Source organism: Phoxinus phoxinus (genome assembly GCF_949152265.1).
Source record: "Phoxinus phoxinus genome assembly, chromosome: 6".
Classification (NCBI taxonomy): Eukaryota; Metazoa; Chordata; class Actinopteri; order Cypriniformes; family Leuciscidae; genus Phoxinus; species Phoxinus phoxinus.
This window is the reverse complement of record NC_136881.1, coordinates 42,294,033-42,319,246: the sequence shown is the minus strand read 5'-3', so window position 1 is coordinate 42,319,246 and position 25,214 is coordinate 42,294,033. Positions and strand designations below refer to the sequence as shown.

At 40.1% G+C, this 25,214-nt stretch overlaps 3 protein-coding genes across 3 annotated transcripts; 1 reads left to right on the top strand and 2 right to left on the bottom strand.

Annotated features, from left to right (window-relative positions):
- Window positions 1–4,186: 4,186 nt before the first annotated feature.
- Window positions 4,187–6,822, bottom strand: LOC307000570 (CMRF35-like molecule 8; the record flags this gene model as incomplete). The annotated part of the gene is made up of 4 exons (XM_079616213.1): window positions 6,637–6,822; window positions 6,172–6,510; window positions 4,739–4,816; window positions 4,187–4,332 (listed from the first exon to the last, which is right to left on the bottom strand). The coding sequence occupies exons 1-4, from the start codon at window positions 6,674–6,676 to the stop codon at window positions 4,187–4,189; spliced, it is 603 nt and encodes a 200-aa protein (XP_079472339.1). The 5' UTR covers window positions 6,677–6,822.
- A 1,563-nt stretch (window positions 6,823–8,385) lies between these two features.
- Window positions 8,386–22,705, bottom strand: LOC307000569 (polymeric immunoglobulin receptor-like; the record flags this gene model as incomplete). Its single annotated transcript, XM_079616212.1, has 8 exons — window positions 8,386–10,554; window positions 10,653–10,696; window positions 10,919–11,020; window positions 11,106–11,207; window positions 21,277–21,600; window positions 21,696–22,001; window positions 22,218–22,535; window positions 22,666–22,705. The coding sequence occupies 8 exons, from the start codon at window positions 22,703–22,705 to the stop codon at window positions 10,303–10,305; spliced, it is 1,488 nt and encodes a 495-aa protein (XP_079472338.1). The 3' UTR covers window positions 8,386–10,302.
- LOC307000237 (uncharacterized protein) lies at window positions 11,673–13,206 on the top strand (the record flags this gene model as incomplete). The annotated part of the gene is made up of 3 exons (XM_079615672.1): window positions 11,673–12,004; window positions 12,177–12,459; window positions 12,547–13,206. The coding sequence occupies exons 1-3, from the start codon at window positions 11,739–11,741 to the stop codon at window positions 13,204–13,206; spliced, it is 1,209 nt and encodes a 402-aa protein (XP_079471798.1). The 5' UTR covers window positions 11,673–11,738.
- Window positions 22,706–25,214: the final 2,509 nt, after the last annotated feature.

Genomic DNA, 25,214 nt, shown 5'->3' with positions numbered 1-25,214 from the left:
ATAATCAGTTCAGGGTTGGAGATTCCTTGGGAAAGAATAGATTCACTGCAATGAAAGTCAATTTTCAATGATGTTTGTGATGATGTCCCAGTACCACAATGGCTAGCAACATTGACCTTCAAAAACGCAAATAGTCCACAAAGTTACGATCCACCGTGGTTAATCATTACCCTCAGGACATTTATTAATCCATTAGGATTAAATGGATGAAAACCTTCTCTTTCTGGTAAACCTCAATATCCAAAAGGTGGGGCTTTAATGAATCGTACCGATTCCTCACACCATAATATAAGGTCACCTATAAAGAGTCCATCTACAAAAAAGGAACAAAAGTCTAGCATTAGCTATATAGGACCTAACATGAATAAACAAATGCACCACATAGAAGAAACAAAACTTACAAAATTGACCTGGAAACAAAGTTTCTCAATCTGGACTCCCAATAAGTGTTTGCTGGAGGTGCTAGGACAACACCATGCTTCCCGCTTCCAAACACAACTGACTTCCTCTACCCTACTACCAGTTTAAATCAAAGGAGTTTTAGCGCACAAGCGCCCCCTAGGAGTGTGTATGAAATATCACATGGGTAACAGCTAACACTGTTACAACATATAAAAGCAGAGTCCACACCAAAACTGAGAAATTATATGGTTGGGATCACTTTCAGAATGATTTTTCCAGCTGATGAACGATAAAAACATTGACAGCCAATCAGAATCCATCCTGCTTCAAAGAGTTCTGGTATTTAAAGCGACAGGAGACAAAACTCCAGCGCACTTATAATAAATTATATCGTCCATTGGTGTGGACGCTAATATAGTTATCATTATAGTTATCGTTCATGGTGTGAACCGGGCCATTTGACTTTTTTAACATTTGAAAAGCAAGCAGATCTTTTATAACGCACATTTATGACTGCATTTGGTTCAACTTATTAGCAAAAATAGTTTTGAAATTTCTCTTCCCTCCAGCAAATATTTCAGATGACCTGATTAAAACCTTTTGAAGTGAGAGCTGAAATATATTGTACATATTGTATTTTTTATATACTAAACAAATGCACATTTTGTTTTAAGGAGTGGAAAGTCTGTGCCCATCGATACTGAGATACACATCCTGTTCTTATCATATATACAGGCTGAAGGGTCCTGGTTTGACCCACAGTAGATAAATAGAGCAAAAGAAAACCACAAGCTGAAGAACATCTCATGTTGACGATCTTTAACTGACCGCAGTTTTAAACAACCCAGCAAACACAAAGCAAGTCTCTTTATAAGTAAAGAAAAAAAATACTGGGTTAAAGAGCATTTTTCTGAAACACTTTTGATTTTTAAAAATGCTAACACGTTCAAAGTTATGTTTTTTTTATTTAACACATTAGTTTAAACATTTAATGTAAAGAATAATTACACTGTTTATCATCTGTTTGCTGTCATCATACACATAATATCACAAACACATTTCACATTCACTGCAGTTACATCTATGTCTAGCTGACAATTGCGGCATTCAGAATAGCAGACTAGCATATTACTCTTAGTGCCATATAAAGATAACCTATGATACTTTGAATTTAGCCATGCAGAAAATAATGATGATAATCAGCTTCCGAATCAAATACAGCAAAACTACATTAAAACCCAGAGTTGTCGCTTGTTTAAAGTGATATTGGTGGAAATTGACCAACGTAAACAATACAAATGTCTGTCAATCTCTGTCATTTGGGCTCATTGATATGATCTAGTTTGATCTGAAGAGTACAATTGTAATATCACATGTGGATAATTGAAGAAAAAAAATTTTTTTACAGACATTGTTTGTCATTTAATTGTGGATTCAATGTTTTGATTTTAATATTTTTTGAAAGAAAATAGTCAAATCACACATGATCATAAAATTTTTTCAGTCTTTTCCTAAATTCATCACTTTCAGTAAATGTTTGAGGTGAATTACTGAAGGATCATCTAGTCTTTATTGTCTTCTGTTCATCTTCTGTCTCTCTGTTCAGTGTCGTGTGTCTCTCTGTGGGTTTCCTGAGTAAGTGTGTTTAACTAAACTGAACTGAGACCCTCAACCTTCACCTGTTTCTGTAGCTTTGAGCTGGACGGAAAAAAACTGTCGGTACATCCCGCAAACACAAACACACCTCCAGCATTCAACTTTGAGACAAAAAATGTAATCGCAGATTAAACAAATAAAAAAAATAAAAAAAACAGTAGGTGAAAAGTCTCCGGATGACCGACTACTTCCAGTGAGATTCTAAAGAGTGTATATGATGGACACTTTACAATCCCATGAGGCCACAGGAGAGGATTTGTGAATGACAGTGAAGCGACACGACTGACCATTATTGTGGGATTGACGATGCATTAAAAATTCATATTTTATCTTTACCTCAGAAAATGTAAAAGTTTTTACCTCAGATTAGATCTTGCTGAAGTACAAACAAATTAGAAAATAATATATATATATATTTTTTTTCAATACACTAATCTCTTATAAACAACTCTTATACATTAAGAATTGTAAAAGAGTCAGGATATTTAAATGTAAAGGAAAAAATCCATAAGAGGAACCAGACTCATCTGACAATACAATCAATCTACATATGATAAATATAATCTGTTTATACAGTACGCAGGGTTGCCAACTTTGGGATTTTGGCTGGATTGAAACTTTGTCAAATTTTAGTGTAACTAATTAACTAATTTTAAAAATGTCAGTACTTGTTTACTTAGTATAAACCCTGATTTATTCAAAAACAAAAAAAAACAAAAAAAAAAGAAGAAAAATAACCTAATAGAATGCAAATGCTTTTTCAAAATGTACAATTAATTTATTGATTGCACCATAAAAAAATGAAGATAGAGATGATTCAATAACAAACATGTAAAACACAACATCAAAACAATAAGAAATCTCAAAACAAAAGGGACACATAAAAGTTACTCCACCTCCCCAGAAAACCACAACACACACGTCTCACACATTCCCTGTTGTGTGGCAGTGGCAGTTTGGCCTCTTCACTACCTCTGCAGGAGCTCGTGTCTGAAGCGGGGTTCAAGGCTGCTCGTCTTCATTGTCATGATTGATGACAGGGTGCCGTAAAGTGACAGTGTTCCTGGTGTCAGTCTTGTTTAGACCAATAACTGACAAGGTTCGCATCCGCATTTGAGCAATGTTGGGTAAGTTACTTTAAAAAAGTAATTAGTTATAGTTACTTCTCACAAAAAGTAACTGAGTTAGTAATAGAGTTACATCAAAAGTAACGAATTACCAGCGAAAGTAACTGTTGCTTTACTTTAGATTTGGAGAACGTTCTTATAACATAAGTCTGTTAGCTGGGGTAACGGCGTTGTAACGGAGGAAACAGTAATTAGCTCAACAGAAAATGAACGGATTGAGAGGGGAGAAAATGGATTTTGCCGTGACATTTCTTGCGTGTGCGTGAGAGCGTGAGATTGATACTGAAAGCGTGAGAGTTGGCAACCCTGAGTGTGTGTGCTCAGATTAGACCCTGTTTATGTGAATCAGTCATTTACATCAGATGATCCGCTGTCGTAAGATGATTGACAGCGGCGTATTCACTGTAATCCTGATTATTCCTGAAACTGACACTGTCAGGACCGTCAGATTCCTTGTGGAAGTTCACCACTGCGTAGTTCAGATCCTCAGCAGATGTGAAGCAGCGCTGAGAGTCACCAGTGGCTTTCTCAACTGTAGCGTACACATAGTTAGAAGAAACAGAGGGGTTTGTGATGCGGTCACCAGTGGCTTTCTCAACTGTAGCGGGGGAATCAGAGGGGCTTGTGGGTAATTCTTTCTGGGCGTCTTTAATCTCCTTGTAATCACAACCAGCGTGAGATTCATGAGGGGAGACAAAACATGTATGTATTTAATAATAATTTGAATACAGCCTCAGTCTTTGAATCATCAGGTATGATATTTCATTCTCATTTTTTATATTTTTCCCAATCACAGTAATTCTACAAACCTCTTCATTGTTTCCTGGTGTGACTTGATATCTTTTGGGCGAGGAATCTGTCAAAGACAAGAAACATGAACTGTTTGGTAAATCTTTTCACATTCTCGTATTTCTCTATGTTGCTCATCTTGCAGCAAGCTGGAGTTATTTTATGAACAAAAGGGGAAATAAAAATCTCTATACAAATGTAAATGTGTCAGTTTAAAAAGTCCCTTTAAAGAGAGTAAAGATGGAAGAAAGAGTTTTACTGTGAGAGCGACGCCTCCTGCAGAGAGTCACGGTCACCAACACGAGTCCAGTGATGACCAGAAGCAGAAACACACACACACTGACCAGCAGAGGAGAGCCTGCACACACCAGAGTCACGATCCCAACCACAGATGCAAATGAGTGTGTTTAATTGTGTTTCAGAGTGTGTGTGTGTTTCAGAGTGTGTTTGTGTTTGTGTGTGTGTGTGTGTGTTTCAGAGTGTGTTTGTGTTTCAGAGTGTGTGTGTGTTTCAGAGTGTGTTTGTGTTTCAGAGTGTGTGTGTGTTTCAGAGTGTGTTTGTGTTTCAGAGTGTGTGTGTGTTTCAGAGTGTGTGTGTGTTTCAGATTGTGTTTGTGTTTAATAGAGTGTGTTTGTGTTTCAGTGTGTGTTTCAGAGTGTGTTTGTGTTTTAAGTGTGTGTGTGTGTGTGTGTGTTTCAGAGTATTTGTGTGTGTGTGTTTCAGAGTGTGTGTGTGTGTGTGTGTGTTTCAGAGTGTGTTTGTACCTGTTACAGGAGACGCAGATGTGATCGCTGGAGATTTAACTGATGATGATGATGATGTTGTTCTGTGATAATTTGTCTCTAAAACACAGAAATGTCAGTGTGTTTTCTTACGTTCTTCACTCACAGATCCTTTCATTTCCCTTTTCTCACAGACGCTGACTATTTTCACACATTATTCAACCATAAGACATGTTTCACACACTAAACCACAAAAGTGCCGACTTCTGCGCGTCTTGAAACTGTGTGCTGGATTTAATGAAATAAGTTTGCTAACACAGTATACATTTTAAAGGCCAATTTAAGATAATCGGTTTCCTCAAAAGAGTTAACACAGTTTTTAATTCAGTACAGGGTATTATTACATTAACACTGTAAAGTAGATTACGGTAAAGAACTGTAAATTCACAGCTGCTCTTGATTTGATGTTTTTACAGTATAATTGTACACTGTTAAAAAAACTGTGAAATTTACTGTTAAATATCGTCAGCTGTGGTTGCCAGTATTTTACCGTAAAAATTATGGTGGCAACCTTTTATGTTTTATGGGCAAAATAAAACACAATGTAAAGAAAACCTGTGAAATTTACCGTAACAAAATGTCAGCTTTGATGCCATTATTTTACCATAAAAAAATATGGTAGCAACCTTCCTTTGGACTTAAATTTACGACAGAAAATAAATGAATCAACAAAACATCAGCTGTGGTTCCCAATAATTTACCATTAATATACAGTAGCAACCGTTTAGTTTTTACAGGACAACCCTTATGTTTTCATTAGCCAATAAATATTATTATTCATTTTCACTAAAGTATTAAAATCTGCTTTTTAACTTTGTAATATACTGATAACCACCATAATAATACAGGCAGTAAATAATAAAAGAAAATCGCATTATGATTCAAAGTTCACCATTCGTTTTTCACAAGTTGAGGCACTCATTAATATATATTAGGTGCACAGTGTCATGCACATAAACACAAAACACCATCATGGTGACACACACACGACTCCAAATAAGTCGATAAACATTAAAACATTAAAAAAGAAGACATTAAATGTGTGAAGATCTCAGCAGAGGATTAAACATCTCCACAAACAGCATTACCATGATGGTGATCAGTATTTGCTTTAGTGGGGTCTTGACCTTTGACTTTCTAACATTAGTTTTTCTCTGTCTGATGTAATTCTGTGTTTATAAAACTCATTGATTATGGCAAGACAATCTGAGATAAAATAAATCAGGTAATGTTGGCTGTGTTTTGATGATTACATGACCATCATGTAGTTGCCGTAATCACTGAGCTCATTTATGAGTTTAAATCTTACATCAAGAGACAAAAAGGTTGTTGCTGGTTTCACGTGTGTTATTAGTCAGTGTCAGTATCGAGATGTTGTGGAGATCTTCATGAGTTTGAGGATCTCAGTTTCTCACCTGTTAAAACCTTCAGCTTCACTTCAGTGTAGGAATCTTTATATCTATTTATATCAACTGCACACTGGTACGTCCCAGAATCCCCTTCTCTCAGATCTCTGATGGTCACAGTGAAGACTGATGATCTTGTGTCGTCATACAGAGAGAATCTTCCAGACTGAACCCATTTATTCTTCTCATTAGTCTTGATGAGATCAGAACACCACACAAACTTTGGGTTTTTTGGCCTCTTTCCTCTACAAAAATACTTTGCATTTGCTGTATATTCTTCTTTATATCTGCATGTGATGTTGACTCCAGTTCCTGAATATCCTGTCACACCGGCGGAGCTCACGACACCTACAACACACCAGCATTTACATTCAATTAACTTACTGGTAATTCAATTCCACAACATGGACTGAAGATAAAGACGCTCCTCATCAAATCTGTGTTTCATGATTTACTCTGAGTTCAGATTCTTACCAGGAATCATCATCAGAGTGAAAGTCCAGATGATCTTCATTCTTCTCTCTTATTAAATGATCTCTTCTGTTGTTAGTAGATTCAGTTCTTCTGAAGCTCTCGGTGTGTGTTCAGATGAGTTTTGAGTGTTTCTTTCCTGGTTACATGTTTAACAGTAAGAGCTGAATGTGACAGAGACGCCCACTTCCTCTGAGAGAGAGAGAGAGAGAGAGAGAGAGAGAGAGAGAGAGAGAGAGAGAGAGAGAGAGAGAGAGAGAGAGAGAGAGAGAGAAGAAAGAGAGAGAGAGAGATTAATAAAGCGGGAAGTGCAACTAATGCTTCACATGTGCTTCAGTTGACAGTGACATCTGATGGAAACATACGCATACAGCAGCGCTTCATCATGCAACTATAAGTGCAGGTTTCTGATTGATCAACAACAGTGAGATATGACTGACAGAATAGAAAACAGAACTATGACAAAGTTCAGGGACAAACACAGAGAACGGAAGAGCTCCCCTTAAGGAGAGGATTCCCGACGCTCCACAAGAAACTGAAGTCCAGGAGGAATCGGGGAAGGGGGGGAGGGCTTGTGTGGTGGAAGAGGGCCTGGAGACTGAGAGGTCGACAGTGGGAAGACTTATATAGCACACCAACTCCACAAATATATATACACAGGGGCTAACAACCTTAACAAGAAATCAAGCTAACGGCACACCTGAAACCAACATGAAAAACTACAACAGGACTACAAAGATGGCAGACAGAACAGGAAACAGGAAGTATAACAATGTCCACGGACAAACAGAGAACAAAGGATACAATAAGACAATTCATTTGTTTTCTGAATGTTTAAATATGCAAATGGAGTATTTTATTGGAGTATTTCTAAAAAGAAATCTGAACATTAGAACTTTTGTTTAATTTTGTTGACACATTGATGTTTTTTCTTTTGTTTATAACTCCATAAATCAGAAAACACTGTCAACAGCCAGAGACAAACAGTTGAGCATATTTTCAAGAGTAAACTGTGAGTCTGATCTCCTGCTGGGGGAAGAGAGATGTTCAGCACCACGGACAGAGACTCTCTCTCTCACACACACACACACACACACACACACACACACACACACACACACACACACACACACACACACACACACACACACACACACACACACACACACACACAGTCTGTCCTGATGATCTTCTGTTCTCATCAACATCAAATTACTCTTCAGAAATCTCTTATGATGCTAGATAAGTGAACCTTCAATGAAACATTACATCAATCAACAAATCATAAATCAGTTTATTTGAACAGATGAGATTTATGTAGTGAGCAGATATTTATAAAAGCAATAAGTTCCATGAAACTGATTGAAGCTCTTTATAAATGTAGTTTGGCTTGGTTTTGTGTTGAGGATGTTCACACTTGATCATCATACGACCTCCTGATTGGCCCGTCGCTCTAGACACGCCCACTTTAGCTGTCAATCACACATATCTGACTGAATCAGTGTCTTCCTCAGTTTGAATGTGACATCTAGCAAATCCTGAAGCACACTGACTATGTGAACTTACTAAATGAGACTGATAGTTTGTTCTACTCGCCCATTATGTGCAAATAAACATTATTAATAATGGAGTAACTGTAATTTTCACAATTATGAGTTTCTGTTCAGTCACAGGATGTTTATCTTGTTTATGCTGAATGTTCTCTATGTTTTTAAAGTATGTGGCGAGCAGGACGAGGCAGAGGGCCGTGAGGCCGGTGGTGTGATTACTGATGAGCGGCACCTGTGAGACGTGCCGGTCTCGTATCTCTCACGGAGGAGCGGAAGCATAAAGGAGGAGCAACGACAGTGGAGATCGAGAGAGGACCAGGCCTGGATTTGTGTGATGTTTTGTGTGGCCAGCAGTCGTCCGCGAGAGGCTGCTGGCTTATACTTTCCTTTTTGAATTTGTTTTATTTTGTTATTAAAATTGTGAAAGGTTTGCCGGTTCCCGCATCCTTCTTCCCATAACAACGAACTGCGTTACAATATTTTTATTGTAATGTAATGTTATGTACTTTTAGACATGAGGTATAGCTTTACGTGGTCTCGAGATGCTTTGCAAACTTTGGTTTGTGCATTCATGTGTTTTGAAGGAGGCGTGGCTTTGGAGACGCTGAAGCGAGGGTGGGATCTAATGCTTTCAAAGCTAACTTGCTATAGCCACTCCGAAAATTGCCTACCCTTCCTTTAATAGCTGAAGTAAAAGAGACAAATGTGAAAACCCAGCAGAGAGGAACCTTTGGGAAGCAAGACTGGAAGCTTGTTAGAGTAAAAACCTTTACTTTCAACTTCAACACACTAAAACTGTGAGAATATATGAAAATGTAATCGCTGTGAGTCTGTTTATACGTTCGTACAGACACTAGAAACATCGGAACACCAATTAGGAGCAAAACTGAAACCTCAGAAATGAAGATCACTGAGATTATTACCAGGAATCATCAGCAGAGTGAATATAAAGATGTTCATTCTTCTCAGACTTTGCTCTTTATCTCTGGTCAAACGTTTCCCAACTAAATTCTCTATAGAATAATTTGACAAAAACTTCCTTTTTTGACTTCCTCTCTTCCTGTGTTTGTCAGAATATCTCTCTGATTTTCTGTTACACTAAAGGTGTTAAGTTTAAGCAGGGACGCGAGATGAGGATCTATACTGGAGCAGTTTAATTCAATAAACAAGACAATTACAACGGTTCCAGTGTAAGACCAAATATTGTCACCATAGTATGTGCTGTTGTCACCCTAAACCCTACCATCACAACAGTGCCTACTGCGGTCACAGAAATCATGGGCACAGAATTTGGTGTAACTCCGGCAAACACAAATGCAGCATGGCCAATCCTGATAGTCAACAGAACAAACTCAGAATCATACATGCACAGGATAATGATAAACTAAACTTGAAAAAGGTGAGGAACATAACCAATAACCAAATGAGAACATACTTAGAAACCATAGGGACTTAAGCAGCGGAGGATAGCTCCTATAACTATTGTCAGAAGTATCAGCTTTTTGGCGTTTTCGCACTGCAGGATCTCAATTTTAGTTATAGTAACACCTTTTAGGGGGACTAAATTAGCTCCTGTTTCAGAGTAGGGTCTAACTCAGCATCTCCAATCACGCTGTCCTCCATCCTCCAGTTGTTGACATTGTTGAATGCGGTGCTTAAATGACTTCGCTGTCGGCCGCTTATGTCACTTCAGAGTTCCTACTGGTGTTGCCAATGCAACCAGGAAATTGGCCCAGAGGGAAATTTGAGTTATCAGGGGACAAGCGTGGCTAGTTCTGTAACTACCTGGTGTGAAAGCCCCTCATGATCACCAAAGAAACAGGAACTAAGGACATAGGAACTATAGAATGAAACAAAAATCTAAATAAGAGCCCTTGAAAATAAATCAAAATAGATTTGACAGTACGGGATGGGAGTGAAGAAGGCCCTGACGGAAAGGGTCTCTCATTCTAGGGTATCCAGATCTGTGCTTGCTCCGGCATTGACATGGCAGCAAGCTCGGGGGCATACATGACCAACTAGTATTAGTAATAAAAATATCAAACATGGAAACTTAATGCCAAAGAAAAGGTGATAAAAACAAAACATTCTGCTCATGCATATCCTCTGCTGTGGCTCATCAAGCACTGAGATGATTGACAGCGGCGTATTCACTGTAATCCTGATTATTCCTGAAACTGACACTGTCAGGACCGTCAGATTTCTTGTGGAAGTTCACCACTGCGTAATTCAGATCCTCAGCAGATGTGAAGCAGTCACCAGTGGCTTTCTCAACTGTAGAGTACACACAGTTAGAAGAAACAGAGGGGCTTGTGGGTAATTCTTTGTGAGTATCTTTAATGTCCTCATAATCACAACCAGTGTGAGAAACCTGAGGAGAGACAGAGAAATGATTTACATCTCTGAAGATCGTCAGGATGGAAGGCATTCGATATTTAATTAAACATTTTATACAGTAACTGGACTCACAACTTCATGTTTTCCTGGTCCAGTCTGAGATGACGAATCACCAGCTGCCAAAAACAAGCGTCCTTTAATTAATTACATTATACATTATCACCTTTTAACAATTATGTATGTTGTAAATGTTTTTTAAAACATCATCAAATATCTGCATGTTGTATTTGTAGCCAATAGATGGCGACATATTTAAATTGGAAAAACAAATCTGTGTGTTTTACTCTCAGTATAAATGGAGAGCGTCTATATCTAAAGTAGTTAGGAAGGAGTTTTACCTTGAGACTGATTCTTCTTACAGAGAAACAGTAATAATAGTCCAGCGATGATCAGAAAAAGAAGAACCAGAACCAGAACCAGAGGGACGATCAGAGAAGAGCCTGAAAAAAATAGAGATAATAATAAGAGAATCTGATCACTTTGAGCTACATCAGATTATATGTTTATATTTCAGCACAAGAGCACCTGGAGACACTGATGTGATGTGAGATGTAGAAGTTTTGAAAACAGAAGCCGATGATGATGATGGTGGGGGCGATGTTGATAACGATGTCGTGTTTAGAACATCTAAAACAATAATACAATGGAGGGATAACTAAAAGTTTTTTTTTTTTTTTTTGATGCACAAAACACAGATCTTGACATCTTCTCTTTTACTGGTTTCTGATGTAATTCCCCTTCCCATAATTCATGTTTTCTGGTGCACAGAAGCCCAAAACCGCAAGCTGTTCATTTACAGTTTTTCTCATTTGCTAAGACACACTAAATGAAACTGGGATCCGCTTGATCTTCATCATCACATTATTAGCACAGCAGAAGTCTTCTCTTGCAAATGTTTTAACACTTTTTCATTTGTTTCACACATTTTTCACACGCTTTGTCAAAACAGTTACCACAGATCTCATTGAAAGACCCCAAACTCTTTTGGATTCACTGTGTTGAACAAAAGGAAAATATCTATTCACAGCTGATAGAAAGTACTTGCATAATTATAAATCTCTATGCACCTGTGTGAAACTCGTTTGCACAACTCTTCAATCAGCAATCAGTCCTCATCCATCTATAAAAGATGCCACCTCTGTGTTGCTATTTGCAAGCATGGATCAAAGAGGCCATAGGCACGGAAGGGGAGCAAGAGGCCATGGCAGAGGGGCCAGAGGAAGAGGAGTTTGTATGCGTGGTGGAGGAGCTGCAGCAGCAAGAGGACGAAATCGAGCTCAAGTTTCAAATGAAATTCGGGCAACAATTATTGACCATGTCATCAATCATGGCTTGTCCTTTAGAGAGGCTGGACAAAGGGTCCAGCCCATTCTGAGTCGGAGCACTGTGGCATCTATTGTCAGGCTTTTTCGGAATGAGAACAGGTAATTCACAGTGTTACTGTAATGTATACCACTGTGTATTTCAGCTTTACTGTGTTGCCCTGTTAGCAGAACAATCTGTGTCTACAGTAATGCAGATGTTTTATCAATCCCATTTATGTGACTGTCATACAGTAATGTCAATTTTGACATGCTTTTTGCTTTTACTTTATAGAATCCACACATTACCACACACTGGTGGCAGAGGAAAGATATTTACTATTGAACAGGAGTCTGCCATTGTAGATATGGTAGTGGCAAACAATGCAATCAGACTCCGTGAAATCCAGGCAGCAGTAATTGCAGATCAGGGAGCATTTAGAAATATAAACAGTGTGAGTTTGACAACTATAGATCGAGTCCTTAAACGAAACCATGTCAGAATGAAGCAGCCGTACAGAGTTCCATTTCAAAGAAACTCTGACATCGTTAAGGAGGCACGATTCCAGTATGTGCAGGTACATATTTTTTTATTGTGATGCATTGTTTACCCTAGTTACATGCAACTGGAATAATTTGCTTTATGAATTTTCTCTTTTTCTTAGAGAATAATGGAGCTTGAAGCTGAAGGGGCACATCACAAATTCATTTTTGTGGATGAAGCCGGCTTCAACCTCTGTAAAGTGAGGAGACGTGGGAGGAACATCATTGGGCAGAGGGCCACTGTCACAGTGCCAGGTCAGAGGGGTGCCAATATCACCATGTGTGCTGCCATCTCCAATGATGGGGTCCTGTGCCACATACCAACTATTGGCCCATACAATACAGAACGCCTCATCACATTTCTTGAGGCATTGAAAGAAATACTGATTCCACCCGAAGAGAGAGGGCTGTTGAGGCCTGGCATGACTCTGTATGTCATAATTTGGGACAATGTGGCTTTCCACCACTCTCGCCTTGTGAATAAATGGTTTGCAGCACAGCCTCGTATTATGATGCAATTCCTCCCTGCATACTCTCCTTTTCTGAACCCAATCGATGAGTTCTTCTCTGCTTGGAGGTGGAAGGTGTATGATCACCGGCCATATGAGCAGATGCCCCTCCTGGAGGCAATGAATGCTGGTTGCCTGGCAATAGGTGCAGAGGACTGCCAGGGATGGATACGCCATGCAAGGAGGTATTTCCCTCGGTGCATTGCAAGAGAAAACATTCAATGCGATGTTGATGAGAACCTGTGGCATAATCGTCAAGAACGAATGGACTAAATGTGAAAGATAATATTTTTTTTATTTTATTTTTTACAGTAAAGAAGGTATTTCCACCCATAAGTTTCCTTTGGTAGCTTTTTGTTTTTCCAGTATCCATTTAAGTTTGTAAAGTATCAAATTTCATATTGATGGCTGTATTTTGTATTTTGTTGTCCATTGTGTAATGATTGATTGAAAGAATAAATTAATTTGACCACAAGTTGTGGTGTTTGATGGAAATATTTGCTTATGTTGCATGTTTTTAATGTTTTGTGAGTGTTAGAGCATTTTGCTAACAAAATTAGTCATTTTGGCCATTGAGCTTCAGTTTTATCCTGTGTGTTAACTGTTTTAAAAATGTGATGTCAGAGTGGGCAAATGTGTTTAAGCAATCGAGAAAAACTGTAAGTTTGAGGAACTTATTAATAAGTATATATGTTTTCTCATGGTGAATAAAACAAAACAGCACAAATGAAGGAAAAAATAAAAATAAAAAAAAGTTTTTATTCTGTATGCACCCTTACCTTCAGTTTTAACTACAGTGTGGTAAAGTGGACTAACAGAAATACTGAAAACTGCACTTAATGTATCCACATTACAACACTAGTACTAATGTAAAAAGAGTGTAGTAAAACTGTGTCTAAATTGCCACACTAATGATGCAACACCAAATGACCACACACACTTTCACACTTTGCTCGGATATTCCTGAGTTCACACACTGCTGTATTTCTTCAAGAATATGACATGTAGACACTTCAGTATCTTCATCAATGTTTGATCCACTACAGGAGTCTCCAATCCTGTTCCCTGAGATCAAACCAACGCATTCTCATCCTAGGGCGTCATATACTGACACTTTTGACAAGAATCAGAAGAATCAGAAGATCAGAAGTAACTTTATTGCCAAGTATGTTTTACACATACGAGGAATTTGCTTTGGTCAAAGGTGCTACACGTAGACAAAACATACAGTTGACATAAAATATAAAACTATAAAATTTTGGAATGGACAATATATATATATATATATATATATATACATACAACAATAATAATTTAAAAAATAAATAAGATAAACAACAAATATGTGCAATGTACCAAGTTGTACATGATATCAAATAAAATAGTAATTGCATGTGCAAAGACATTTGTATAAGTTGCACGGGAGGGGGGGGGGGGGGGGGGGGGGGGGCAGTGGGGGCTGGGGCATTGGGGGCTGGGGCATTGGGGGCTGGGGCATTGGGGGCTGGGGCATTGGGGGCTGGGGCTGGGGCTGGGGAGTATCAGTGGGGGACCCGTGCCTTGTTAATGAGGCTAACTGCGGACGGGAAGAAACTGTTTTTGTGGCGAGAGGTTTTTGGTCCTGATAGACCGCAGCCTCCTGCCTGAGGGGAGGGGAGAGTCTGAAACAGTTTATGTCCGGGGTGAGAGGGGTCAGCTGCAATCTTACCTAATCGCCTCAGAGTCCTAGAGGCGTAAAGGTCCTGAAGTGATGGAAGATTGCAGCCAATCACCCTCTCTGCCGAGCGAATGATACGCTGCAGCCTGCTCTTGTCCTTGGCGGTGGCAGCATTGTACCAGATGGTGATGGAGGCGGTGATGATGGACTCAATGATGGCGATGTAGAAATTCACCATCATTTTCTTTGGCAAGCTGAACTTCTTCAGCTGCCGCAGGAAGTACATCCTCTGCTGGGCCTTTTTGGTGATGGAGGTGATATTCAGCTCCCACTTCAGGTCCTGGGAGATGATTGTGCCCAGGAAGCGGAAGGAGTCCACCGTGGTGACTTGGGAGTCAAACAGAGTGATAGGGGAAGGTGGGGCTGTGCTCTTTCTAAAATCCACGACCATCTCCACTGTCTTCAGAGCGTTAAGCTCCAAATTGTTTTGGCTGCACCAGGTCACCAGATGGTCGATCTCACACGTGTAGGCGGACTCATCCCCACCAGAGATGAGCCCAATGAGGGTGGTGTCGTCCGCAAACTTCAGGAGCTTGACGGTCTGGTGACTGGAGGTGCAGCTGTTGGTGTACAAGGAGAAAAGAAGGGGGGAAAGAACGCAGCCTTGAGGGGATCCGGTGCTTATGGTCCTGGAATCAGAGACATGTTTTCCCACTTTCACATGCTGCTTCCTGTCCGTCAGGAAGTGTAGTGAAGGGCCATGTTAACGGCATCGTCTACAGACCTGTTGGCTCTGTAGGCGAACTGCAGGGGGTCCAGGAGTGGGTCTGTGATGGATTTTAGGTGGGACAACACAAAACGTTCAAAGGTCTTCATAACCACAGAGGTCAGGGCTATGGGTCTGTAATCCTTTAGTCCTGTGGTCCTTGGTTTTTTGGGGACAGGGATGATGATGGAGTCTTTGAAGCAGGCTGGCACATGGCATGTCTTCAGTAAGATGTTACAAATATCTGTGAACACCGGAGACAGCTGATCAGCACAATGATTCAGGGTGGATGGAGACACGCAATCTGGCCCAGCTGCTTTGCGGGGTTTCTGCCTCCTAAATAGCCGGTTGACTTCCCCCTCTGAGATGGAGAGAGGAGTGGAGGGGGTAGAGCTGGTCAGCTCTGAGGAGGGAGGGGAAAAAGTGGTGGACTGAGGCAGAGGCTGAGCGAGGGAGTCACGAGGGATGGTGTCCGATTGGCTCTCAAAGCGGCAGTAAAACTGGTTCAGCTCATTTGCCAGGCGAGAGTCATTTATGGAGTGGGGGACTTTGGGTTTGTAGTTTGTAATCTGTCTGAACCCCCTCCATGCAGAAGTGGCGTCATTTGCTGAGAACTGGTTCTTTAGTCTCTCTGCGTACAACCGTTTAGCTTCTCGCACCTCTTTGCTAAACCTGTACTTTAACGCCCTGCACCCGGCCCTGTCACCACTCCTAAATGCCTCCTCCTTTTCCAACCTTAGCTGTCTGAGTTTAGCTATAAACCAGGGTTTGTCATTGCTATAACTTACCCTGGTGTGGTTGGTATACAGCTTTCTTCACAGAAGCTTATATAGGACGTCACCGCCTCTGTAAACTCATCTAGGTTGTTGGTAGCAGTCCTGAAAACATCCCAGTCAGTGCAGTCAAAACACGCCTGAAGATCCTCCACATCATCACTGGTACATTTCATTGATTTCCTCACTACAGGTTTACAGAGTTTTAATTTTTGTCTGTAAGCAGGAATCAGATGGACCATCGCATGATCAGAGTGTCCCAGTGGAGCGCGTGTGACGGTGTGATAGGCACAGCTAACTGTGGTGTAACAGTGATCCAAAGTGTTCCCCTCTCTGGTTGGACACTTAATAAACTGTCTGTATTTGGGAAGCTCTTGGCTGAGATTTCCCTTGTTAAAGTCACCGAGAACAATAACAAGGGAGTCCGGGTTTGTCTGCTCCAGACAGAGTATCTGGTCAGTCAGCATACGCTGCGCATCCTGCACATTGGCCTGGGGTGGAATGTAAACACCGACCAGCGTGAATGAAGCAAACTCACGGGGGGAGTAAAACGGTTTACAGTTTATGATAAAATATTCCAGATCAGGAGAACAGTGCTGGTGAATCACTGTCACGTCGGTACACCAGCCATTGTTAACCCCCTGGGGTCGGCAATCACGCCGGCGTGATCTGCTCGCTTTTTTTTCTTATCAGTGCAAAAGAGATTCAAAATACTCTGTTGGTTTTGATCTTACATTTAAGTGTTTTACATCATTCGATCCAGTTAAGTTTCTATTTTTTTTGTGTATACTCACAATAAAAACAAAGTGTTGTGTCTTTCGCCAAATAAAGAAAAATAAACATAATGCGAGTTCTGCCTTCTCTCTGTCAGGGAAGTCCATTCTGAAACCCGTCCGAAAATGAACTGTAACTCAGCGAATACTTGTCACTCAGGAACGAGAGATTTGTCTTTATGAAGCTAGAATTCTCTTCTTTTAAATGAAGTAATTTATATTAAAAAACACATATTCTTAGTTTATGTAATCCGTTTGAAACCAAGGAGAGGCGCAGTTTTTCGTTCTCTCTTCATTATTTTTAATGAGCTGATGCCGACACGCCCCCCGGCGCTATTCACATGCTAATAGTTTAGGTGATCTATACGCATCGCACACGCCCTCCGATCAATGCCATGATGACACGCAGTTTCTCGTCAGATTCACGGATAGTTCATCGCGTTTTGAGGATGGCACGCTTCTCTGGTAAAGTCGTCCTCCAGATGATTATGGACAGCGAGGAAGAATTCACCTTTTCCTCAGAGAAACGGTTGCATCTCAGACGGAGAACGGCTGCATTTTCAAGAGCGAATTGATCCCACAGAGGATACAAGTTCGAGTAAGTTGTTTAGTGTTATATAATTCTTTTTCTGATTATATAGAACTCATATGAATTTTCAGACTATATTTTGCTTAGTTTTGGTTAGCTTTTGACATCTTACAGGAAAGATTGCCTTACAATATCCCTAACATTCGTATATGGTCGTGTTTCAATGTGATATTACTCTCTAAACATATTGGTATTATATTTCAATCCGTTTTGATTAGCATGACACTGATTATCATGCTAAAAATACTGACTTTAGCGAATATCTGCTTAGGTGTAAATGATTTCGTGCAAATATATTTCAGCCTCCGGTAAAATGTGATACTGTCTAAATACTAGACATTATATTTTTATATATAAATGTTCGGTTTTGGTTAGCCTATGACACACGCTAAAATATTGCCACAGATGATTGTGAATGCAGGTGTAAATGTTTGAAATGCTCTAAATGTGTGCGCAGATAATAACAACAGCTCGCGGTGACGCATCTATGGCCCATAAATAGATATTATTCCGTCCTATGGCCCATCAACAGATATATAGACTACATGCATTGTGCGTCCATTCCCATTAATCGCCCATCTTTGGATAATGTATGCTAACACAGTTGTTTTTATTTTTTTAGGAATGTGTTTGCATCACGCTCTCCTTCTGCAGCAGAGGGACACGCAGGTGTCGTTCAGTTCTCAATCGAGAATGATGGTAAGTGCACAGACGTAATATTTTACTGATGAAATGTAATTGCAGTCGGAAAAAGGTGGCTTGCCTACTTCAGGTTGGTGGAGAGTTCCTGCCTCAAGTGGAGGAGTTCAAGTATCTTGGGGTCTTGTTCACGAGTGAGGGAAGGATGGAACGGGAGATTGACAGACGGATCGGTGCAGCTGCTGCAGTAATGCGGTCGATGTACCGGTCTGTCGTGGTGAAGAAAGAGCTGAGCCGCAAGGCGAAGCTCTCGATTTACCGGTCAATCTACGTTCCTACTCTCACCTATGGTCATGAGCTTTGGGTCATGACCGAAAGGACAAGATCCCGGATACAGGCGGCCGAAATGAGCTTTCTCCGCAGGGTGGCTGGGCGATCCCTTAGAGATAGGGTGAGGAGCTCGGTCACTCGGGAGGAGCTCAGAGTAGAGCCGCTGCTCCTCCACATCGAGAGGGGTCAGCTGAGGTGGCTTGGGCATCTGTTCCGGATGCATCCTGGACGCTTTCCCGGGAAGGTGTTCCGGGCACGTCCCACCGGGAAGAGACCCCGGGGAAGACCTAGGACACGCTGGAGAGACTATGTCTCTCGGCTGGCCTGGGAACGCCTCGGTGTCCCCCCGGAAGAGCTAGAGGAAGTGTCTAGGGAAAGGGAAGTCTGGGCATCTCTGCTTAGACTGCTGCCCCCGCGACCCGGCCCCGGATAAGCGGAAGAAGATGGATGGATGGATGGATGGAAATGTAATTGTGTTTACAATATACATAATATACAAGTAGTGCCTATTCTTGTGTGAAATTACAAAATCGGTTGTCTTTTTCTTAATCCATGGCCATAGTGATTGATAGCGATAATAATACAGTTTCTTTGATTGTGTTATCAATAGATGTGACAATGAACATGTCCAAGCACCGGTCCCGAAGAGAGCCATGGCAAACAAGCAACAGGTCCAAGTCCACCCTGTCATGGAAAACCGAGACTGATGTGGACATGGTTGCACAGACTGCGTGATTCCTGCCCGGGAAACTGGACCGCAAGTGACCTCTGTTTACTCACATTCGCCCATGAGTCTGTTTGTAACAGTATACACTACCTTTCTTTCTTTTTTTTAAAGGATGTGTTAAGTTATATTGTTAGGAAAGATTTCTATTTTGAATAAATGCTTTTCTTTTTAATCAGTGAATCCTGAAAAAAATATCACAGGTTATAAAAAAATATTAAGCAGCACAACGGTTTCCAACATTGATAATACCTGATTATCAAATCATGATATTAGAATGATTTCTGAAGGATCATGTGACACTGAAGACTGGAGTAAGGATGCTGAATATTCAGCTTTGATCAAAGAAATAAATTATATTTTAAAGTATATTAAAATAGAAAATCATTATTTTAAATTGTAATAATATTTCACAATATTACTGTTGTTTCTGTATTTTTGATCAAATAAATGCAGCCATCTTCCAAAAATATTAAAAATATTAAAAATGGTAATGTGTCCAAACGTTTGACTGGTACTATATGTTTATATATGTACGGTAGCACTGTGGTCTTGTAAAGCACAACATTTAGTTCCTCCACTTAGAGGAATTACAATAAAAACAGATTAAAAAACAAAACCTTTAAATGTCCTCTCATTCTCAGATTCTCCTCTCTGCCTCACAGCACCGTGATGGGGCATTAGCCATTGGGGGAGTGTCTATTGTCTCCCCTCATTCATATTCATGGCCATCAACACCCCTACGCATAAAGCAGTACTGGCACAAAAACTGACTTGCAAAGTTTAAATCATTATATTGTTGTTTTGTGAAAGAGTGATCAGAATGATTTTCACATCATTTTGTAGTAAACATTCTAGCCTACAAGAATGGTAACTCAAAAGTCTTGTGCCAAACTATTCAGTATGAGTTATATGGGCTCATTGCAGTGACAATTTTTTTCCCAAAACTTACTAACCACGCATAATATTTTTTTTCTATAAAATGCAAACATGTAACTTCCATTTTGCTCACATATTATTGTAGCAGAGTTTGTGCTGAATACAGCATAATTATGTGTTGGCCAAAGGTATGTTGTAAGTAGCTGAAATAAGCACAAATGTCAGGGCATGTCAAAACCTCTCAAGGGCCCCAAAAACCCCTCAGACCCCTGAGGGTTAATATAAAAACACCACCACCTTTCGTTTTACCGGAAAGTTCTTTGTCGCGGTCCGCTCTGTACAGTTGGAAGCCAGCCAGCTGCAGCGCGGAGTCTGGTATCAGTTCACACAGCCACGTCTCCGTGAAGCACAGAACAGAAGATAAATAAAAGTCTCTGTTTTTCCCCACCAGTCTACATCGTCTACATCCAACGCACATGCCACCCTTCAGCGTCAATATGACACGCACAGTTATGGTTGGGTTTAGGTCTGGGGTAGGGTTAGGGTTAGACCGCTAGGAGGCGCCTTCTGGCCCATTTCTATGTGCGTGTCATATTGACGCTAAAGGGTGCCATGTGCGTTGGATGTAGACGATTTGTCAAAGCGTCAGTATATGACGCCTTGGGATGAGATCGGGCTGGATCAAACACAACTGAACCAGCCAATGAAGATCAGGAGCACATGATCCTTACAGACACGTGTGTTTGATGATCCGGACTGGATCTGAACTCCAGAAAGAGGATTGAACGCCCCTGATCTATATCCACAACACAATCTGGGTTTCACCGAACGTTAGGAAATAAGAATATGAATGTACCAGAGCAGGACAAAAACATCTGAACATCAACTGATGTTTCAAATGAACCAATAACATTATACATATAAAGAATGACATGAAGAATAAGACTATCACAAACACGTGACCAGTGCATTTGCAGAACAACACAAGATCTAAACACTTTAACTGCAGAGACTGAAGTAATACTGCAGATCATTTCTGTGAGGACACTTCCTCTTGTGTAACTGTGGTTTGTGTCTTTGTTTTAACAGACAGCATGACTTAAAATAATCCTGTGTGCAAATCTACAAGAACAGAATAAGCCGGTTCTTCATTCTGTTTCCACATTCAAGCAACATGATGCAAGACACACATCACTGATAAAATCATCCGTACCTGTAACTCTGATCAGGACTCGTGTGATGAAGATCTTGTGTCCTTGATCAGACTGAACTCCACACCAGTATTCTGAGTCTTCAGTCACATGACTGATGCTTCCCGTCAGGATCTGCTGTTCTCTGTCATCATACAGCCGGATCTTTCCCTCATCCCTCCATCTTCTGTTCTCCTCCACAGACAGCTCTTCAGCACAGAGATCAGCTCCAGATCTCCAGCACAGAAACTTCACATCACGACTGTGGGATTGTGGGTATTTGCAGCTGATGTTCACAGATGCTCCTGCAGAAGCTGATAGACTGATGCTCTTCCCACAACAATCATCTGTTAAACATCCAAATAAAGTGCAGCAATGTTACAAGCACCAGATATATTCATGATTCTGTCACATAATGCACAACTGACTGAACGCAGCTCACCCGTCTTAATGTCCAGATTAAAGTCAGAGAAGAAACTGTAATCTTCAGAAACTTCGACTATAATCTTATATTCTCCAGAGTCGTTCTCATTCAGATCTCTGATAAACAGAAGTAAGAGTCCTGCAGATCTGTCATTATAAACGGAGAATCGTCTGTCATGTTTCCATTCTGCTCTTCTGTTTATTACAGTAAAACACTGATCTGTAGTTTTACAGACGTAGATCACTGGATTCTCTTCTTGAATCTTATATTTTACGTTTATAATGACGTTTCCTCCTGAATATCCTCTCACTCTGATTTGTTGACCTGAAAAACACAAACCCAGATAATTTGTCATTTTGTTCCCGATATAAACAATCTTCAAGTCACTTTGCAAGTTTATTAATGCAAGTCAAGATTATGAGTTTAAATCTTACATCAAGAGACAAAAAGGTTGTTGCTGGTTTCACGTGTGTTATTAGTCAGTGTCAGTATCGTGATGTTGTGGAGATCTTCATGAGTTTGAGGATCTCAGTTTCTCACCTGTTAAAACCTTCAGCTTCACTTCAGTGTAGAAATCTCTTAAATATGTATCAACTGCACAGTAATACGTCCCAGAATCCCCTTCTGTCAGATTTCTGATGGTCACAGTGAAGACTGATGAACTTGTGTCGTCATACAGAGAGAATCTTCCAGACCGAACCCATTTATTCTTCTCTTCAGTCTTGATTCTGTCTGTGCAGTCTGACCACTGTCCTTTACAAAAATACTTTGCATTCGCTGTATATCGTTTATTATATTTGCACATGATCGTGACTCCGCCTCCTGAATATCCTGTCACACTCATGGAGCTCACGACACCTACAACACACCAGCATTAAAACACTTTAATATACACACAAATGAACTTTCCTCAATAGTCAATAGAACAACATGAACTGAAGATAAAGACGCTCCTCATCAAATCTGTGTTTCGAGTTCAGATTCTTACCAGGAATCATCATCAGAGTGAAAGTCCAGATGATCTTCATTCTTCTCTCTTATTAAATGATCTTCTCTGATGTTAGTAGATTCAGTTCTTCTGAAGCTCTCGGTGTGTGTTCAGATGAGTTTTGAGTGTTTCTTTCCTGGTTACATGTTTAACAGTAAGAGCTGAATGTGACAGAGACGCCCACTTCCTCTGAGAGAGAGAGAGAGAGAGAGAGAGAGAGAAGAGAGAGAGAGAGAGAGGGAGAGGGAGAGAGAGCGAGTGACCACTGTGTGGCTGTAGAGAGAGGTGTGTGTGTGTGTAGGTGTGTGTGTAGGTGTGTAGGTGTGTGTGTAGGTGTGTGTGTGTGTGTGTGTGTGTGTGTGTGTGAGTGAGTGAGAGAGAGAGAGAGAGAGAGAGAGAGAGAGAGAGAGAGAGAGAGAGAGAGAGAGAGAGAGAGAGAGAGAGAGAGAGAGAGAGAGAGAGAGAGAGAGAGTGACCACGCCCACTTCCTCTGTCTGTCTGTGATAAGCTAAAGTGAAAAGAACAGGACCAAGAGCACAACTAAAGCAAACACTGATCACCACAATGGTGAATTCAAATGAAACAAATATCAACATCTAAACCTCTGTTAATTCTCACTAAGATCATCTGACAGAAATAGTCAAAGTATCTGTATGTAATGTCTGTGATTAAGTTCAGCACAAGTGTCTGGTTTCTCTCATGATCCAAAGATGTGTGATTTACAGAAGTGTCTTTTAGGTTCATGATTTTTGGACAAACACAAACTGAGTTGCTTTGCAATTACAAAAATAAAAAATGACATTCAAATAAACATAAGTTTTAGTTTAATGCATCCTAAGAGTGTTTATTTGGTCCAGAAACAGAATAAATTATATCTAAATGAGATCATAATTTATGTTGAAAGTATGTCCACAATGGCCACATCTGAACTAGTTTTTAACCTTGTACGAAGGTTCGATGAACGTTTATATCGTGCAGAACACGTCAAAAAAACACGTCATAAAAACTGTCATTCTGGCTCCTCAGTGGACGTCTTATGACTTTTGTGACAAAGACGTTGAAAAGACATTGGGAGATATTACTTATTAGTATGATACTATATGTGATTAGTATGATTCATATATTTAATTGATTGTGACAAAACAAGAAACAGAATGAACAAAAAAAATTAAATCTTATTTGCAAATAGTTCAAAATATCGACAATACATTATTTTACTGTTCTTCTTTCTTTTTTCTTTATTTCATTTTACATTCATTTAAATATTATTAAAAAATATTTAAACTAATTGAAAATTATAATTATTTAATTCCTTTAAATGAAAAGATCAATACTGTTCTCAGTTGATTTTGTGGTGTATTGAACTTTGTCAAACACACACAATCTTTTTCAGCAAGTTCTAGAGCCAGTAAAATTACCTTGATTTTCATTACAAAACAACACATACAATATCTTATCTGTTTAAATACTGAGCCTTTAGTGATGATGTGAGATCCACACCAGTATTTCCCAGAATCCTCTTCTCTCAGATCAGTGATGTTTACAGTAAAGACTCCAGACGTAAAATATACATCAGGACTCTCAGTCAACCAACAAGCAGATTCAACACAAACAATTAAAATAAAACAATTAAAAGTAAAAGGTTAACATAAATTCACCTGAACATTTTAAAATTGTAACATATACATACAACCACCATAACTGATACATCAGGAGGTTTACATGTTGAGGTACAGAGGCTCAGAACCATGTGTTATAAGATCTATTCTGAACATATACAGTGTTTCTCTCTGTCTCTCCTCAGATCATCCAGCCTGTTCTCACCCAAATGCGTCTCTATAGCACGCAGTGTGTTTATCGTGCAATTTATACGCGAAAATGAGTTTTTACGTGGATATGATACGCAGTTTTGCGCGTGCATATGATACGCACTTAATTTCGTGATATACACACGCACCCCACACCACTAATCCTACCCAAGCGTATAATACACACGCACCCTACCCAACCCTAAACCCAACCATGTGCTATCCATGCGTATACTATGCACGTAAAAACTCATTTTCGCGTATATATTACACGATAAACACACTGCGTGCTATATAGACGCATTTGGTGAGATCGGGTTGGATCATCAGAGGATCATCAGCTGAAGTCTGAGTCTGATGATGTTACTTTAACAGACAGGTGTGGACAGCAGCTGTCAATCAAACTCCAGCATCACTGACAGCAGCTGTCAATCAAACTCCAGCATCACTGACAGCAGCTGTCAATCAAACTCCAGCATCACTGACAGCAGCTGTCAATCAAACTCCAGCATCACTGACAGCAGCTGTCAATCAAACTACAGCATCACGGACAGCAGCTGTCAATCAAACTCCAGCATCACTGACAGCAGCTGTCAATCAAACTCCAGTATCACTGACAGCAGCTGTCAATCAAACTCCAGCATCACTGACAGCAGCTGTCAATCAAACTCCAGCATCACGGACAGCAGCTGTCAATCAAACTACAGCATCACGGACAGCAGCTGTCAATCAAACTCCAGC